The 19706-nt window shown below is 35.6% G+C and overlaps 2 protein-coding genes across 4 annotated transcripts; both read left to right on the top strand.

The window, feature by feature from the left end:
- Positions 1–991: 991 nt before the first annotated feature.
- On the top strand, positions 992–2149 carry LOC105970545 (uncharacterized). Its single transcript, XM_088821178.1, has 3 exons — positions 992–1240; positions 1303–1402; positions 1692–2149. Exons 1-3 carry the CDS (start codon positions 992–994, stop codon positions 2147–2149), a joined length of 807 nt encoding a protein of 268 aa, XP_088677304.1.
- Positions 2150–15969: 13820 nt separating this feature from the next.
- On the top strand, positions 15970–19573 carry RGLG3 (Copine (Calcium-dependent phospholipid-binding protein) family). 3 transcript variants are annotated; one of them, XM_013002125.2, is made up of 12 exons: positions 15970–16090; positions 16621–16909; positions 17014–17098; positions 17181–17321; positions 17413–17526; positions 17650–17747; positions 17828–17907; positions 18050–18155; positions 18390–18517; positions 18636–18768; positions 18901–18957; positions 19276–19573. In XM_013002125.2, the coding sequence occupies exons 2-12, from the start codon at positions 16667–16669 to the stop codon at positions 19357–19359; spliced, it is 1269 nt and encodes a 422-aa protein (XP_012857579.2). In that variant the 5' UTR covers positions 15970–16090; positions 16621–16666; the 3' UTR covers positions 19360–19573. The 3 variants fall into 3 exon arrangements, with proteins under 3 accessions (XP_012857579.2, XP_012857578.2, XP_088677953.1); XM_013002124.2 differs by having other exon boundaries at positions 15995–16096; XM_088821827.1 differs by lacking the exons at positions 18901–18957; positions 19276–19573 and having other exon boundaries at positions 15995–16096; positions 18591–18687.
- Positions 19574–19706: the final 133 nt, after the last annotated feature.

Raw genomic sequence — 19706 nt, 5'->3', positions numbered from 1 at the left:
ATGTATTACGTTTGTTTTGTAATAGCATTAAATGAAGTGTTTTGGTGTTGTCACTATAAGTTTTTATAATTTTACTGTAACTGGCAGTTCATTTTTTATTATACAATTTGTTTACACCTTTATAGTCGTTTTTCCCTTTGTTATTATGTTACTGCTAGTAACAGTACAATTAACGTATAGTTGTAATTGATGGGTACATGGTTTCGTTGCTTAGATTTGACTTTCTTTTAACTTTATGCCTATGTTACTGTCAGTGACAGTATAATTAATGTATAGTTGAATTTGCAGATATGACGATTCCTTCTGTTGTGCTGTTATTAAAATATGGTGAGTTTTATACAGTTACAGAGCTTAGAATAGGGATGGGTTATGCTAATATTATTGTGGATTTTGTATGTTCACGATGGGAATACTTGCATCGTGATAAGCTGTCGTTCATGTATCATGTCCCCACGATTGGTGATTTTTTACTAAAAGATGACAAAGATGTATCAGGGCTTCTTTTACTTAGTTGATCAATTTTCTATTCGAAGGATTGAAGTTATTGTGAAGGTAATTCAGTCATCGTGCAATTTGGTTGAAACAAGGTCGAGGGCATGTTCTCCCAGTACATTACCTGTCTCTGATGTTCAAGCACACACTACAATTGTTAATTCACTATGTAATCCACTTAGTGTTTCCTGCACAAAGAAGGTTTTGCTCAGTTCACATTGGGCAAACTTGATTACTGATGTCGGTCAAGTATTTCGTGGGGGGGCGGCTATAATTTAGAAAAAGTTTGTCGAAGTTTGCATATGAGATTGGATTTGAATTCAAGTATACTAAAAATGACAAGAGGAGAGTGACAGTTGTTTGCAAGTTCAGAGAGTCGAAAAATTGTTTATGGAGAATTCACGCCTCAGTTGAATTTTCGACGGATTTTTTTATTATACGTACTTATGAGAAATTCCACATATGTGGATCAGCATTTAGTGCTGCGAAGAAGTTAAGAATGGGTTCTAAGATTATAGCTGAAGCTATTGTGGAGAATATGCAGGCAAAACCATTGATGTGTGTTAATGATGTTATTATTAAAGCGAAGAAGGATTACGGGATTACTATTAACTATCATGTAGCATGGAGAGCTATTGAAGCTAGCATGAGTTGTGTATTTGGAGATGAAGCATTGTCTTTTTCATTCCTCACGTTGTACTTTCGCGAAGCTGGACGTTGTAATCCCGATAGTGTTTTCGACGTGGAAGTTGATGATGCAGACAACTCATTTAAGTGGTGCTTCTTCAGCTTTGGGGCATCTTTATCTAGATTTTAGTTCTGTCGTCAAATGCTCATATTGGATGGCACATTTTGAAAGGAAAATACAAGGGTGTTCTTCTAAGTGCCATTGCGAAAGATGCAAGAAATGGTGAGTTTTACATTTTCAGTTTCAGTTTCAGTGATAGTTTATTTTACTGTCAGTGACAGTAACATAGCAGTTCTTGTGTTTTATTTTTTTTCCGGTCTCTATCCAGTTGCATTTGCTATTGTACGGGATGAAAATATTTCTAATTGGGATTATTTCATGAATCATTTAAGAATTGCACTTAATACAGATAATGTTTTGACATTTGTATCAGATCGACAACGAGGCATTTTGGAAGCTGTTAAAAACATTTTTCCCCATTGTCATCATTCTTTTTGCATTATGCATCTAGAGAATAATTTGAAGAATAGGTTGAGTGGCATGCCGCCTAATTACAGGGATATGTTAGTAAGACAATTTACAGCTTGTGCATATGCTCCGACTAAGCAAATTTTTCATCAGAATCTTGACAAATTGAAATCAAGTGGTTCAAAAAAAGTTATTGATTTCTTGTCGGAGTTGCCTTTTGATAATTGGGCTTATGCTTACGCTGAGACGTGTAGGTATGGTGAGTTATATTCGAATGCAGTAGAGTCATGGAATTCTGCAATGAAGAAATTTCGACATCTGCCGATTACAGAGTTAATTGACTCCATTCGGGGATGGGTAATGGATAAAGTATGTGAAAGGATTACAGAATCGAAGGGTTTCAAAAAGATGTTGTGTCCAGAGATGGAAAAGGTTCTTAACAATTTTGTGGAAGCTGGAAGGACATGGAATGTGAGAAGGTCAACTGGAACAGTTATTTAAGTGCATTCAAATCCGCATGTTATTGTGGATTTGTTTAGTAGAACTTGTACCTGTCGGATGTGGCAAATTACTGGTTTCCCTTGCTGCCAGGCAGCTGTTGCGCTCTTTAATACCCCCGAAACAGAACGATATACATATATTGATCCCTTGTTTTATGCGTCGTATTTCCGTAGCACTTACTCGTTTCCAATTCATCCATTTTTGGTGGATTTTGAACAGGTTGAACAGCCTATTGTTCGACCTCCTTCTTGCCAGACGCGAAGGGGCAGACCGAAAATGAAGAGAATACCATCTTGTGTTGAGAATATTAAGAAAAAAATCAAGTGTGGAAGATGTTCTGAGTTTGGTCACCATAATAGGAAATCTTGCAACAAAAATATTTGAATGTAATAGACTCTGTTTTTCTAGGTGACTCTGTTTTTCTCTGTTGTTCTAGGTGAGTCTGTTTTTCTCTGTTTTTCTAGGTGTTTTTTACTGCACATGACAGTAATTTTACCTATTTAATGTTTTTTTAATGTTTTGGTACTATTTTACTGTCAGTGGCAGTAACATTATTAGTTTGGTGCAATTTTACATTGTCATTCGAATTGGTTTGATGTCAAATGTTCTTAATTATATGAATTAACATTTACAAAATTAATTTTAGTAGTGATAACCATAGACTCATGCATTGGATAACTCACATTATTCACGTGCACTATATTACTGCACATGACAGTAACTTTTACTATTTTACTGTCACTGGCAGTAACATTATTAGTTTGGTGCAATTTTACATTGTTATTCGAATTGGTTTGATGTTATACAGTATTTCTTGTATGAGTTTAACTTTAAGAATAATAATATTGGTATAAGATAACACGAAAAAACACATAGAACGACCATTCACACACCACCTACATAATATACTGCCATTGACAGTAAAATAGTGTTTTTTAACATAGTACTTGTTTTAAAAACAACAACTAAATACGATGACTGGTAAATAATACATCAGACCGACCCTTGCCGTTGAATTCTGTCCTCACAAGTTAGTTTGTGATTTAGAAAATCGTGAACTATTTCTTTCCTCATTGTATAAATGCTCGCTTCTGCATCCAGTTTTACCACAGGCTCTTGACGGTAGTATTGTCTGATGACATACAACACAAATAATCCACAATCCTCGCTTTTTCGATTCTGTTGAGGTGAATCTTCAACATCTTCCAGTATGGCACCCACTGGAATATCGTTGATATTTTTTTTGCTAACAAACGACTCCACACCTCGAATCTGCAAAAGCAAAAAAAAAAAGTGTTGTTTTCATAAATGACATAACCATGAATCTTTTGTAAAAATAACAATTTTCACTTACAATGTCCTGTGCATCTGTCACATATGGATCTCTGTGAATGCTTTCTCCATTCCCAGTGGCTGGCCTGAACGAGTTGTAATATTTCCAGACATTCTCTTTTCTGTCGAGGACAACCAATGTCCAATGATCTAACACATATTCGCTACTACCGTCTGAATGCACTGGAAATATTAGATACCGATAAGTCGAGATATATATCCTCTTAATGCATTGCTCCAGCATGTTGTAGAAAAAGGGCAGACCATTCGTTTGTCGATAATGTCCCTGTATATTGTTACAACATCACATATACAAATATCAGCATATATAATATTTTTTGAATTGATGTAAAACAATTTGACTCACCAGAAGTGAACTCGGAAAACAATAACTTTCACCATCCAAATCCGGATCGATGTTGTCATTAAACATTCCTTCCTCTTGCCGCATATGCATAACCGACTTGTATGCATCAAGAACCTTCATGTGCAAACATAAAAGCAGTCGTCGTAAACATCAAATGCAGTACGAAAATTATTTATTAATGTAAATTACTGTCTTTGAGAGTAACATTATTAATTTTACTGTTTGTGACTGTAAATTAGTGCAAAGTTTTTGTTTAAATGTATTTAAAGCTATAAATGTGCTACCAGTGACAGTAAAGTTATGAGTTTTTTGAATTCTCACATTTGTGTTTGTGGAATTCCTCTTTAGCAACTGTATTATGTCATCCATCTGGACAAACTCAGCCACAGAACCTTCTGGATTCCTCCAAATTTGCAGAGTACCCCTATGTAACAATTGAGTATATTAGATTAAAAATGTAGAAGATTATTTAGCATTAAAAAAAAAGCTGTAATACATACCCATGTTCTGTCTCTGCGATTTGTATAGTAAGATAACGTACGATGTATTGATCTTCTTCAGAGAGAAAATTGTAAATGCCCATTTTCTTGTAAGTATAATCTTTGCGTTTCTTTTTCTTAGCTGGTTCATTATCATCGATCGCACGTTGTTTCTGTTTCCCTCGTGTCCTGTCGGCAACAACTGATTTTCGAATCAGGTTCTTTTTTATCTTACGTTCGATCGGGCCTAGATCGTCCTTCGCTTTAGGTGCATTTAGCTTTGATCTTGTTCTTTTGGCCACAGCTGATGACTTATGAGTCGCTTTTGCTATGTGTTTGCGAGTTGGATTCGGATTATCGACGAAGTCTGTATCATTATCATTGCCCTCTTTTTGTTGCTCTGCAGTCATCTTTTGGTTTGCATCAATTGCAGCATTCAAAGTAAGTTGCATATCTTCAACCTTCTGCTTCAAGCTATCATTTTCTTTATGTAGTTAAACAATTTGGCAATATTGCTCCTGGATGGTGGTAAATGATGCATCAGAGCTTCCCTGAGATTTCATGACATCCGTATTCAATTCTGCAAGTTTTTCAACATCATCATTTTCCTTCTGTAATGCCTCATTCGCAGCCCGAAGATTCGCCATCTCAGTCTCAATTGACATATTCCTCTGAGTTGCATCACCGAGTTTTTTTTTCATTTCTTCTACTTCTTTCGTCAATCTTGTACTAAGAGAAGATTCTAGCTGAGAGTTAGTTGGTATATCGGAAAGCCGCGCTAAATCGCTGTTTAGAATGTTGATCGTGTGCTCCTGATTACTTATCTTTGTCTTCAACGATTCTTCTTCAATTTTTGACAACCTATCCGAAAGATCAACTGTGAGAGTGCTTACTTTGCAAATGAGAGTCGCATTTTCATCTTTAATTTTTGCTATTTCACTTTGCAGATCCGTGACCTCTTTCTCTAAGCTTGTTTTCTCGGATTCAAGTTGTGCAACTCTGATGTTAATGTTTGAAGACTGTTCTTGTACACTCGGAGGCGATCCCTGTTGACCATAACTCATAGAAATGTGTGTGATGTCATTGTCAGAATCTGCATCTGTTCTGTCATGTGACTTTTTTTCGTTGTTTGACTGTGAGTTGGGCATTTTAGCAGCATCTATAGCTGCTGCCAACGCATCAAATCCTCCGGTGCTTGCCTCTTCATTATCACCACATTGTTTGTCTTCTCCTTAACCAGAGGAATTGTTTTCTGTTTGATCGACTAGCTTCTTTTTGCCCTTGACTTTTCTCTTTGAATCAGATTCATCGCTCTTATCGCGCAGGACTCCTTTAGTTCTTCTATTCCTTTTGTTTGCGTTTTGTTTCCCAACTGGTTGTTCTTGTTGCTCGTCCCCAACTTCGTTATCCTCAATGTCATCAACGTCATCTTCTTCATCTTCCAGTTCTCCCTGAGAAGTAGCTTCGAAATCTGTTGGTTCCAACGTTTTAACTGAAACCTGTAATATACAGTAACATTGTTTAATATTACTGTCACTGACAGAGAAATAGTACATTTTATTAAATCAATTTCAACTACACTGTCACTGACAGTGAAATAAGATTTTTACTATCTTACATGGTATGTTAATACAGAATAATAGATCGTTGTGTGGTTTTCATTTTATCTGGTCTGGTTCTAAATGCTTTATCGAAATTTCGTTGGCTTGGCGACATACATCTTTCAAGTTCCATTTTCGGTATCTTGGAAAACGTTCATCCTTTTCTGGATCAATTGCTGATGTTCGCTCAAGGAACCAATACTGTAAACAAGAAGAAATTAATCAGTGTAACAAAAAAAATGGGTTAAAATTTGGATATGTTAGTTTACATACCAGTAACAAGCTAGTGCATCAATGTACATATTTTAGACTAGGTTCTGTGGGTGATTTCACTGCTTTTGTCATTACTTTGCGAACTGAGTTCATGAAGAAATTGACAATTTCTTCCGCCCAATTGTAGTCATTGATCTTGTCCAGATCTTCCACATACTGGAAAAATGACCAATTAACCAATTTCCCATTAGTAGCGAAGAAGAAGTTTGTCATGAGATTAAGGATTAATATCCTTGTTATATCGTCAACTGCTTCATCACTATCTTCGTCTTGAATTTGAAGCAACACTCGCTTTAGATCTCCAATATTGACAGTTTAAAGACTGTTGAATCTTCTGGTAACAAATGGTGTTTCTGGCCTTGCGCTTCTTGTACCTTTAGCTATTGTCATTTTGGATACTCCATTCTTTAAGCCAAATATGAGCTTACATTCTCTCCTCTTTATTGTCACCTTTTTGCCAATAACAAAACCTTTTTTTTCATGGTTGTATGTCTTCAATATTCTTTGTATGAGGAATTCGGATTTTCGAATAGATACGACTTCGATTTTATTTGTAATGATAGGCGTGTAGAACCGTCCAAATGGTGTTCTCCTCAAAGACGTTACATGTTCATTACTTAGATTCAGGTCTTTGCAGAAGTTGATCAATCGGATTATACTTGATATGTATTGTGGGCCATCCCTTTTCTTTTCGATGATCTTAGTCCTTGGCTCTTTTGTTTGTTCAGATGATGAGGGAGCTGAAAATGAAATGGTGTCAATAGAAGGCATTTAGTGGACTGTACGAGAGCAAAACTAATGAATGCAATTTTAATGGCAGTAGCAGCAATACAACACAACCACACAGTGGATTAAATACTTCTGCCAGTGGCAGTGTAATAGTACAAATTGCAAAATACAAAGCAGTTCGAAAACACATTGCCTAATTTTACTGTCAATGGAAAGCAATTATGGACTATCCAGGCATACAGAATCACCCTAATGTACGAGAGCAAAACTAATGAATACAATTTTACTGTCAGTGGCAGGGTAATAATACAAAATGCAACATACAAGGCAGTTTGAAAACCCATTGGCTAATTTTACGGTCAATGACAGGCAATTAATGGACTATGCAGGCATGCGAATTATGAGAGCAAAACTAATGAAGTCAATTTTACTGTCTGTGGCAGCAATACAACAAAACCACACAGTGGATGAAATACTTCTGCCAGTGGCAGCGTAATAATACAAAATAGAAAATATGATGTAGTTCGAAAACACATTGACTAATTTTACTGTCACTGGCAGGCAATTAATGGACTATCCAGGCATACAAATTACGAGAGCAAAACTAATGTATGCAATTTTACTGTCAGTGGCAGGGTAATAATACAAAATGCAACACACGAGGCAGTTCGAAAACACATTGGCTAATTTTACGGTCAATGACAGGCAATTAATGGACTATCTAGGCATGCAAATTACGAGAGCAAAACTGATGAAGTCAATTTTACTGTTTGTGGCAGCAATACAACAAAACCACACAGTGGATGAAATACTTCTGCCAGTGGCAGCATAATAATACAAAATAGAAAATATGACGCAGTTCGAAAACACATTGACTAATTTTACTGTCACTGGCAGGCAATTAATGGACTATCCAGGCATACAAATTACGAGAACAAAACTAATGTATGCAATTTTACTGTCAGTGGCAGCAATATAATATTAAATTACATAAATGGAGCAGTTTCCACCAACATAATATTAGACATAATAAACTATACAAAGAAGAAGTATAATTTTACTGTTCGAATCACCAACATTACAGAAATTGCAGAAAAAAAACCCTAAGTTACCGTGTTTGTAAAAATTGAAATTAGAAAACAACATGCAGAGTAATAATACATCAGAGAAGGAGAAGATACATACTCGAAACTTTTTTCTTCGTCCTTGATGATTTTTTCACACGATCTGAGGGTTTGAGACAGTAAAATAGTAAAAAATCAAAAAACAAACATACATTATAATTAAACCAAAATTTCGCTAGGGTTAGAAAAAAAAACGTACTCGATATAGATTTTTTCGCCATTATCTCTGAGAAGGTACACAAATAAAAGTTTCGGAGACGGATTGAAGGATAATTTTTTGTGCGACGATTTTTAGGCTTCAATGACGATATGAACAGCAAAATCGCAGTAAAAACATGAAGAAAATGTTCCGTCTACTGCAGTTTTGCTTGTTTTTTGAAGAAAACGGAAGAAATTTTGTGAGAAGAAACGGATTTGAAGAACGTATTGAGCGGGAGCAGTTTTTATAGAGAGAAATTAATTTTGAGTTTTTTTAGCGGAGGAACGAAACTAACAGAGTGTGAGTGAGGCTTGTGGAATGTTATGAAATTTGATATTTAAGAGAGGGTATTTCGGTCAAAACACAGGGTGATGGGCTTCTATGTTAAAGAGATTTTGGTCTGGATTTATTTGCCAATAAGTAGTGGGCTATGGGCTTATTTGTAATATGCTCTTTTTTTTAAATTACCGAACACTTTGGAAGAGCTTATAAGTTCTAAAACATCTTATAAATACCTTTTACCATCTTATAAGCACCTTTTACGGATTTTTACGGAGAGATTAAGAGGGTGTTTGGCTAAGCTTATTTTAAACAACTATAAGCTCTTACGTTTGATAAGATGTTTTTAGAGCTGATCTGTTGTTACATCTTATTTTTAGGATTAATTTTTAAAGTGTTTGGATAATGAGTTTATTTCCTATTTTTACACATTAAAAGATCTTAAATAAAAAGGTGGGGTAGTGGTATTTTTTTTAAAATATCTTGTTTGGTCTCCAACAACTTATTTAAAAAAAATTAAGATCTTTTTTTTTTTAATTTACCAAACACTTTGGAAGAGCTTATATCTAAAACATCTTATAAGCTATTTTTAACATCTTATAAGCTTAGCCCAACACCCTCTAAAGCATCCTAATCTATCACCGGAAAGTAAGTCGGCCCCACATTGTACAACTGCTCCGGGTCTATAAACCTCCATCACCTTACTAATTATTGGCATAAATAAAGATTGATAACTTTCGTCGTCGATTCCATCATCTAATGGTACGTTGAGCGCGTAATATTTCTCCTCCCCGTATCCATTGTCTAATATGTCACCTGTGTCTGGAAAATAATCTCCGAATTTACGGAACGAGACAGTCATGACTCTATTGGTTACGTAAAAGGCCTCCTCAACTCCATCGCCGTGGTGTATGTCTATGTATAGAACACGCTGCAATACGAAAGCGTAAAATCGAATCAATTTTGGGCATGTAAAAGGAATATTATTAGCACATTACACAGAAATGTAATTAAAGTTGAATTGCCAAAATGCCCCTCAAGTATTCATAATTACCAAACTCCCTCGAACTAACAGTTGACGAAATTTCTTAACAGTTAATTTTTTGCGACGTCATATCGTTTCGCTCTGGTTAATTTTTCAGTAACAAAAATAATATTACAATTACCCCTCATGAAATAATATTATTACAATTTATTGATCTTTCCTCTGACCTCTGCTTTACGAACACAACATTAAAAAATATCGACGAACAAAAGACCCAACGAAGAGTGTCCTAACTCAGTTCAAAATATTTTTGAAGGTAGAGTTCAAGAACGAAAGCAAATACTTTCTGCCATAACCACATGAATTAATAATGACTCAAGTATTTGTCAAAAATACGAAAATCCATCTCAGATGTTAATTGCTGTTTTATGCCGCATAATAACCTATTAGATAAGCTGAATGCCGAAAATGAACTTCAAGTTATAAACACATCAAATAAAAAGTTATCAGCAAATTATGAAAAAACATAAAGATATTGAGCTGTCGAAAACAGTAAACATGACATTGAGACGCCTAATTAATTAAGACCATGACGTGGCTAACGAGTTTTTTAAAACTCAAGCAGGACAACCAAAGAAATCAAAATTAAATAAAATGAATTAATTATGATGCAAAAAAAATAGTTGTTTCAGAGACATGAATTCAACAGTACAAAGTGTATGTAAGTAGACAAAAACTTAAAAAGGCTGTCGATTTCTTGTTGGAAAAAATCGTCGTCCCTAGCTCAAAAATCAATTGAAAGAGAGGATGTAGAAGATTAAAAAAGACCAAGACCAGGGGCAGTTTTGATATATTTGAGAATGTAACGAGCAGCATGAAGATCGGGTAGACGAGGAGCAGAGACATATTGGCTCAATTTGTGTATAGTGAAGGTAATATCTGGACGAGTAATATTCAAGTAAAGAAGTCTCCCAATGAGGCGCCTGTAAAGAGAAGGATCAGGTAGTAGCTCGCTATCGGTGAGAGAGAGCTTAGAGCTGGGATCCATTGGAGTAGAGAAGGGCTGACAGTCAAGAAAGCCGGTGTCTTCAAGGAGTTTGAGAATGTATTGACGTTGGGAAACAACAATGCCAGAAGAAGCACGAGCAATTTCAAGGCCAAGAAAGAATTTCAGAGGACCAAGATCCTTAACTTTAAACTGACTGTGTAAATAGACCTTGACCCGATCAATAGCAGCAAGATTGGGACCAGCCAAGATAAGATCATCCACGTAAACTAAGATAATGACCAAGGAATTATGGGAGCCTTTGGTGAATAAGGTGTAGTCAAATTTAGATTGAGTGAAACCATAGTGAAGGAGAGCATCTGTGAGCTTACAGTTCCACTGACGAGAAGCTTGCTTAAGGCCATAAAGACTCTTGTTCAATCGGCAAACCAACGGGGCAGACTCAGACTTGGAAGAAGAAGAAGAATAACCTTGAGGAATGTGCATATAAACTTCCTCAAACAAGTCACCATGAAGAAAGGCATTACTGACATCCATTTGAAATAAGCCCCAATTTTTGATAGCAACAAGAGTAAGGAGAGCTTTGACAGTGACCATCTTAGCAACCGGAGAGAATGTGTCAATATAGTCAATTCCTTCTTGTTGAGTGAAACCTTTGGCAACAAGACATGCCTTGTATCTGTCCACGGTGCCATCAGGATGTCGTTTGATTCTATAAACCCATTTGCAACCAATGGGCTTCTTGTCAACAGGTAAAGGAACCAAAGACCAAGTATTGTTGAACTCAAGGGCCTGAATCTCTTCTGCCATTGCCTTGATCCAGAGAGGTTCATGGGCAGCTTGATGATAGAATTGGGGTTCAAAAGCTGAGTCTAAGGCATGGATAAAAGCTTGGTGAGAAGGAGCTAGATAAGGAAGAGTAACCAAGAACTGAAGAGATGGGATATAAAAGGGATGAGCATGCATAATCTTGAAGGTGAGATGGAGGCTTGGAAGGTCTAGAAGATCTTCTAAAATGAATGGGAGGAGGAACATAAGGAGAGGAAGAATCAATAGGAGGAGGAGCATCATCATTGGGTGGGAGAAAAGAGTAATCTGTAAAGGAAGAAGGAATAGATGGAAAAGTGGGAAACACAAGATCAGGAAAGGGGTCACTGGAAGATGAAGTAGTAGGATTAAGGAAAGGAAAAATAGACTCATGAAACACAACATATCTAGAAATGAACGATTGGAGAGTTTGAAGATCAAGAAGCTTATATCCTTTGATGCCTGGTGGATAACCAAGAAAGACACGGATTTTGGCTTTGGGTTCAAATTTTGTTCTAGATGAGGCAAGTGTGGAGGCAAAAACCAGACAACCAAAGACCTTGAGAAGGGAATAATCAACCTCAGAAGAGTAAAGAAGTTCAAAGGGAGATTTGTGTTTCAAGATTTTGGAGGGAAGCCTATTTATAAGGTAGGCAGAGGTAAGGATACAATCAGACCAGTAAGATAAGGGTATTTTAGATTGAAAGTAGAGAGCCCGAGCAACATTGAGTAAATGTTGGTGTTTCCTTTCAACAACTGAATTTTGTTGAGGAGTTTGAACACAAGAAAATTGATGAATAATGCCTAAGTCATGAAAAAGGGAAGTGAATTTGAGCTCAGGAGCATTGTCACTCCGAAACATTTTAACTGTGGCACCAAATTGTGTGTGAATCAAAGTAAGAAATTTGGGTAAAAGTTGTTGAATGTCAGATTTTTGAGTGAGCACGCAAATCCAAGTGAATCTGCTATAATCATCAACAATTGTTGCAAAATATCTATAGTTATCATACGAAGTTTGATGAAAAGGACCCCAAATATCACAATGAATGAGATCAAAAGCTTTAGAAGCAAAATTATTGTGAGATACAAAAGGAAGCTTTCTTTGCTTAGCTAAGGGACATATGAAACATTCAGAAGAATGCTTCAAATCAATAGGCAATTTATCTTTAAGAGTAACTAGTATTTTGGAAGGAAAATGACCTAATCTTTGATGCCGAATAGTGGCAGGCACTGTATTACAAAGTGAAAGATTAGGAGATGCAGAAGGTAAAGGATCTGTGTCCAGAAGAAATAGACCATGAAGATGATTACCCGTGCCAATCCTGTGATGGTTTGAATCCTGAACGGAAAAACCCGAGTGAGAAGTTCACACAGATTGTGGTGTCAAGAACAAGAGAACTAACAGAGAGCAGATTGAAATGAAATTGGGGAACATGGAAGACATTGGTAAGAATAAGAGAAGAAGATAACTGGACAGTACCAGTGTAAAGAACAAGGATTGTAGTTTGGTTGGAAAGGAGGACAGAGGTATTGGTGACAGAAGAATAAGAGGTGAATAAAGAAAGATCATTGCAGATGTGTTTGGTTGCACCAGAATCAACAATCCATTTATTGACAAAGAATGATTGAAGGGCAGAAACAATACCTGTGACACAAGAAGTGTGAGCAGAATTGGAGGGAGAGTCATGAGAGGAGAGCTGAGAAGAGAGTAATTGAATCAGTTGTTGTCAATGAGTAGGAGAAAGAGAGTGAAGTATCTGAGGTGAATCAGGCATGGGTGAAGGAGCGGAAGTAGAGGCAGGCAAAGAATCAGACACACACTGAGTGGTAGCAATGCGAGGCTTGGTACGATACCCAGGGGGAAAGCCATGAAGCTTGTAGCAGCGCTCGTTAGTATGACCAGAGAGACCACAATGTGTACAGTGAGGACGATCACGACGTTTAAAAGGAGGCACTGGTGAACGACGGTCAGTGGCGGCGGAAGTCATCGGAGGTGGTGTAGACTCGGAAGGCATCAAATTAGTGATGCAACGATGACGTTCTTCTTGGTGAACGAGGGAGAAAACTCGGCCAATAGGGGGAAGCGGATCCATGAGGAGAATTTGACACGAGAAGATTGAAGCGAGTCATGTAAACCCATGAGGAATGTCATAGTGTATTCAAGCGCATAATAATCGTCCAGCCGAGCAACACCACCGCAAGTGCATGCACCACATGTGCAATGAGGGCGAAAAGAAGAGACTTCATCCCATAAAGCTTTCAATCGCGTGAAATATGTGTTAACGGAGTTGGTGTGCTGCCGGAGACCGGCAATTTCACGGCGGAGCTGAAAAATCCGAGGACCGTTGGTTTGACGAAAGCGACTGAAGAGATCATCCCAAATTGATTTGGCATTGTCAGAGTAAAGGATACTGGATTGAATTTCCTTAGAAACGGCGTTCAGAATCCATGAAATTACGACCTTGTTGCTGCGAGACCAGGCGTTAAACAAAAGAATATCGTCGCGTGAAGGAGTGATGATAGATCCATCAACAAAACCGAGTTTGTTCTTCACTTCAAGAGCGAGAAGCATTGCACGAGACCACGTAGAATAATTGTCATTCTGAAGCGGTTGAGAAACGAGCACCAATCCCGGACCATCGGAAGGATGGTGAAAAAATGAACTCGCCGGATCTTCCACCGGAGATCGAGTTCGAGAAGCCATGGGCGACGAGAGAAAACAAATCAGAGATTGGAAAAGCCAGAGAAAACTTCTGATACCATATTTAAGCTCAAACCCTAACTGCCATGGATGTTAGGTGAGCAGAGGAAGAAGATGAGATTTAAAAATATCTGGAAAAGTATTCTCATTAGTTAATCAAGTAATTACATGTGTAAAGTATTTATACAGATATTAAAAGAGTAATGTAACTAATCCTAACTAATAAGCTAGTTGTAATTAACTAATCAAAGTAACTAATCTATTGACACGTGTATGGTTGTGATTGATTCAACATGATCATAACTCCAATATAACCACCACAAGGACACAAAAGAGTATTTAAAGATCATCATATTATCAAAGCATGCACCTTTCAAATGTGTTTCCAACAAACCAAATACGGAATCGATACAAAACCTAGAATTTTTTTTTAAAATAAATTAAACTTGAAAGATGCCAAAAGCCACAATTCATGGGCAATTTACAACCACCTCAAAACAGAGTGCAAAGTGTTCACTCAAAAGTAAATCTAAGTTTCAAAAAAAACAAAAAAAAAAAAGAAATTCGGAAAACCAGCTTTTCTAGAGAAGCTACATTGCCGATACAGAAGACGAAAAATTAGTGCATACTTGCTTGCGGTTATCAACTCTTGCATGCCCATGTATTTAATAATTGTCCTTTTCCACCATTTTATTTTGAGTTTTTTTTTTCTTAATTTAATATTAGTTTTTCAATTTGAGAAAAGTTCTTGTAAATTATTACTATTTGAGATGGAATCAAAATATTTTTTGTTTCGATTAAAGTCTCTCGTGTTTGTCTTTCTGTAAAATAATATCAAATTAAGGACAACACCTTCTCAAATGTTATTATGTTACAGTTCAAGTGATCATTTGTCCATCTTCTCCATCTCCGTTGAGTCAATTAAATTAAAATCACTTGATTCAGTTGTATCAATTGATTGTATTATATGTTCAAAGAAGAAAGAAAGACAAAAAAAAAATGAAATGTCAACTAATATTGAAGTTAATTAATGGTGATTTAGCTAACCAGATCTCCGACGACCTACCGTCGGAAAGAAAAATTAAAAAAAGTAATAATGATGTCAACTAATTGAAGTTAACTAATGTTGAGTCAGCTAACTGGAGCTTGGATGATCCGCCGTAAAAAAAAAATTAAAATGAAAAAGAAAAGATAAAAGAAAAAAAAATGAATGTCAACTAATTGAAGTTAACTAATGCTTAGTCAGCTAACCGGAGCTTGGATGATCCGCCGTCGAAAAAAAAATTTAAAATGAAAAAGAAAAGATAAAAGTAAAAAAAATGAATGTCAATTAATTAAAGTTAACTAATGCTGAGTCAGCTAACGGGGCGCTGACCACCCAGATCACCGCCGGAGAAAAAAATAAAAAAAATTATAATAATAATAATCAAAATAAAATAAGATAAAACAAATCATAATTAGGGTTTGAAACGATAAAAGAAAATATAATCTAATTATTTGAGTTTATATCAAATGAAACTTAGAACTAATGAGTTTTACTAAAAAAAATATAAAAAAATTTGGACTTATCTCACATTACATAAATTAGTGAGGGTCTATCTCAAATAACCCCATGAATTAAATCACTGGAGGAAGAATTTTAATTTTAATTAGTGGTAGTGTGGTACAATTTAAATTCATTTAAAATAATGTAGTGCAAGTGCGTGAATTGAATTAATTAATTAACTAAAAGAAATTAATTAATTAATTAATTGATTGATACCATCTTTAATCATTGAAAAAAAAGTCAAAAGACAGAGAGGAGAAGATGTTCACGCATTTAACAGCTGAATCTTAAAAAATGGATGCTCTGACACAAAGTTGAGTATATACAGTATCTCACTTTTCTTTGTCATCTTTAACATTTACTATTTACTTATTACACACATAAATTAAATTAAAATTAAATTAAAATTAAAAAAAAGGAAAAATAACCCATAAATAAAACCTGTTGGCTTCCACTTTCAGACAGAGCTCCAAATCCCATATTTCCCCTTTTGCCATACCTAACAAGCAGAAGGTACAGGTGCCTTTCTTTCTCTCTCTACCTCTCTCTCTAACTCTCTCTCTCTCTATATATATATATAATATATGTATGTATATGTATCTGTGTGTGTATTAATTCTTGTATGTTTCATCTGCATATGTTGATGTTTATGTGTCCATCAATTGTAACTTTCATTATTTGGTTATAGATTTAGAATTGGTAAGTATATATATAAGTAGCTGGTAATTGTTCTTGGATGGACTTAATTACCTATTTATGATGTAACACTGATCATTTTCAAGGCAATTAATTAAAGATTGGAAAATGAAAAAAAAAGAAAAGAAAGGGATTCTTGAATTATAGTTTCGATTTTGTGGGTTATGTGATTTTGTAAGAATGAATCGAAAACAACGAGATTGTATCGACAGTTGTCGGTTTTGATTCATCAAATTACGATCCCTTTTTTTTTTCGTTTTTCGTTACAAATATTGTGGTATATAATGAATCTTTAATGCGCTAGCCTCGCTCGAAAACATTGTATCGACTTTACGTTGTTTGCGCAGAGGTTTTCTTGTGCGTTATCGAGTCGATATAAAACCTTCACAAAGTATGGGGAACAGTGAATCATCACCCGACGAAACGTACGGTAACTTTTCGCATCAAGAGGCTACACCGTACGAGGGACACTCGATTAGTACTAGCGCCCGACCGGAATCTCCGGAACATTCTAGAAGGTCGCTACACGCTAATCATCAGCATCATCATAATCAGACCGGAAGTTCGACAAACACGAACTATCGAAAGAAAAAACACCCTGCACACATTGCCGACAACTTCAACTCTTTGGACCAGGTATATCGTTTTCTTTTCACTCGCTCGTGTGTTATTATTTAAATTTAACAATTTAAAAATTTTAATTCGACACTAAGATGTAAAAAAAAACCGTGTTCCGTCAGGTAATCAATGCATTGAGAGAAGCAGGCCTGGAATCGTCGAACTTAATCCTCGGAATTGATTTCACAAAGAGTAACGAATGGACAGGTGGATTTCATTTTAATTTAGATAATAATAAAACCCGTTGCTTTCGTTACTGCATTGACTTAACCATTGACTTAATTTGTAGGTAAGCATTCTTTCAACAGGAGAAGCCTCCACGCGATCGGGAGAACACCTAATCCGTACGAGCAAGCCATTAATATTATCGGGCGAACTCTGTCTCCGTTCGATGAGGATAATTTGATTCCTTGTTTCGGATTTGGCGATTGTCGGTTTTCTTTTTATTTATTTATGTATTTTTATTTTGTTTTAGATTATCTATATATTAATCCGATGATGAGTTTTTATTCTCATTTCAGCAACAACACACGATCAGCATGTATTCAGCTTTTATCCCGATCATCGACCTTGTAATGGATTTGAGGAAGCTCTTGCCCGATATAAAGTAATTCTTCCACATTTGAATTTATCAGGTATATATATTTATATTTAAATTTTTTTTTTGATGAAATGATCGTATTATTTAGTATATTAATGTAATTTAATCAATATATTTAAAAATTTAATTACGATAAACTCTGTTTCTTGATAAATAGGGCCAACGTCTTTTGCACCGGTGATCGACGCTGCGGTTGATATAGTCGAAAAGAGCGATTTTCAGTACCACGTCCTCGTCATAATCGCAGATGGGCAGGTCATATTTATTTCGTTTTCGTAATATTATATTATTTTTAAATTTAATTTACAATTTAATGATCTAATATATTAAATCAGGTCACTAGAAGCCCGGATACAGCACCTGGAAGGTTAAGTCCTCAAGAGCAAGCAACAATGAATTCTATAGTTGCTGCAAGGTAAATTAAATTCCGGGCCCGTTTTTTAGTCACGGGCTTGAAATTTAAAGCCTAGTCACGATTACCAAACAAGGCCTTGGTAATTTAAAGTAATCACAGGGTCGATTAGGTAATTTGACGATTTAATCGAATCATTATACAGCGAATATCCTCTCTCGATTATTCTCGTTGGAGTTGGGGATGGACCGTGGGATGCCATGCAAGAGTTTGACGATAACATTCCTCAACGAGCATTCGACAATTTCCAGGTAAACTCGGTAACTAATTAATTGCTGGAAATTGTTTTATTAGTTTTTGTCTCTCAACAATAAAAACATTTTCACGAGGCGTTTTTTTTGTAATTAGATCGAATCTCAAGAGCGGTTGCTATAATTTTACCATTTTATTTATTTTATTTTAGCATCATTGGTGTTTTACCTTTGTTCGAGTTCGAAAAAAAAACAAATGGTGTTAAATCTTATTATTATATCTAATAATCGCAGTTTGTCAACTTCACGAAAATAATGTCGGAGCAAAAAGATGCAGCTAAAAAGGAATCGTCTTTTGCACTAGCTGCTCTAATGGAAATCCCACTTCAGTACAGAGCAACATTAACACTGCAATATAAAGAGTGAGTTCATAAACTCTTTAACAGTTAATTATTTTAATCAGAAAAATAGTATAAAAAAAAGTACACGATATAGTCGAAGGGTTGTCATCAAGTGTAATTTCTTTTCCCGATTGTGAAGAAAATACGGTTCGGAGCCTGGTAGAAAACCTCTTCCTCCTCCTAGTGGAGTAATCGAGCACGATAATGCAATGAAGGCGCTCCCACATTTGAAAAGCTTCGAACCAGCTGATTCTGGATCGTCAGCTGAGCAAGTAAGTCACCTTATAAAAACCCCATTGCAAACATATAAAAAAAAAAAAAAAAAAAAAAAGAAAACGAAAATGTTTTCTCCGTGTGTGTGTGTGTTTCAATTGTAAATGACTTAAATTTCTTTGTGTATAAAGGTATGCCCGATTTGCTTGACGAATCCAAAGGACATGGCTTTCGGATGCGGTCATCTGGTAAGCCTCTCTCTCTCTCTCTCTCTCTCTCTCTCTCTCTCTCTCTCTCTCTCTCTCTCTCTCTCTCTCTCTCTCTCTCTCTCTCTCTCTCTCTCTCTCTCTCTCTCTCTCTCTCTCTCTCTCTCTCTCTCTCTCACTCTATATATATATATATATATATATATATATATATATATATATATATATATATATATATATATATATATATATGGAGATGAGTTTATATATGCTGTTTGTTAATCTTGTCTAAAATGGAAAATCATCATAGTTTATTTTTTTCACTAATTTTACTGATATAAATAATTGTGAAATTTACAGACATGCAAAGATTGCGGAGTGTCCCTATCGTTATGCCCCTTGTGCAGGCAACCTATTACTACTCGACTACGGCTTTATGGTTGAGAACATGTCGAGATTTACAGTTGATCGATGCATTTAAGGATACATTTTACTTAGTCTCGCGTCGAAATTTATAGTAGTGCTTGTGAAAATACTGCTGTATATTTAACCAGCTCATACATTCTTGAAATTCATCCTTGTAATATATTACAGTCTCACTTTGTTGGATTAGATTTTTTTTTTTTTTTGAGAGATGGATTAGATTTTACTAGATCAACTATGTTTGTAGCTCACAAATAGTTTCATGGCACTGAAATTTATGATGATTCATTACATAAAATACTTACATTTTAATTATATATATATATATATATATATATATATATATATATATATATATATATATATAA

Source organism: Erythranthe guttata, chromosome 8 (genome assembly GCF_056151865.1).
Source record: "Erythranthe guttata isolate IM_541 chromosome 8, IM_541, whole genome shotgun sequence".
In the NCBI taxonomy this organism is placed as follows: Eukaryota; Viridiplantae; Streptophyta; class Magnoliopsida; order Lamiales; family Phrymaceae; genus Erythranthe; species Erythranthe guttata.
Note: the sequence above shows the minus strand (reverse complement) of the source record. Positions and strands in the feature narration are given on the sequence as shown.

What these genes read in the sequence shown, in the direction of transcription:
- LOC105970545 (XM_088821178.1), top strand. Translation starts at nt 992, where the DNA reads ATGGGTTCTAAGATTATAGCTGAAGCTATTGTGGAGAATATGCAGGCA. An exon ending in ATAGTGTTTTCGACGTGGAA is followed by an intron (nt 1,241 to 1,302) that starts GTTGATGATGCA and finishes ATCTTTATCTAG; the next exon opens with ATTTTAGTTCTGTCGTCAAA. An exon ending in TGCGAAAGATGCAAGAAATG is followed by an intron (nt 1,403 to 1,691) that starts GTGAGTTTTACA and finishes TTATGCATCTAG; the next exon opens with AGAATAATTTGAAGAATAGG.
- RGLG3 (XM_013002125.2), top strand. Translation starts at nt 16,667, where the DNA reads ATGGGGAACAGTGAATCATCACCCGACGAAACGTACGGTAACTTTTCG. An exon ending in TCATAATCGCAGATGGGCAG is followed by an intron (nt 17,748 to 17,827) that starts GTCATATTTATT and finishes ATATTAAATCAG; the next exon opens with GTCACTAGAAGCCCGGATAC. An exon ending in CTGGATCGTCAGCTGAGCAA is followed by an intron (nt 18,769 to 18,900) that starts GTAAGTCACCTT and finishes TTGTGTATAAAG; the next exon opens with GTATGCCCGATTTGCTTGAC.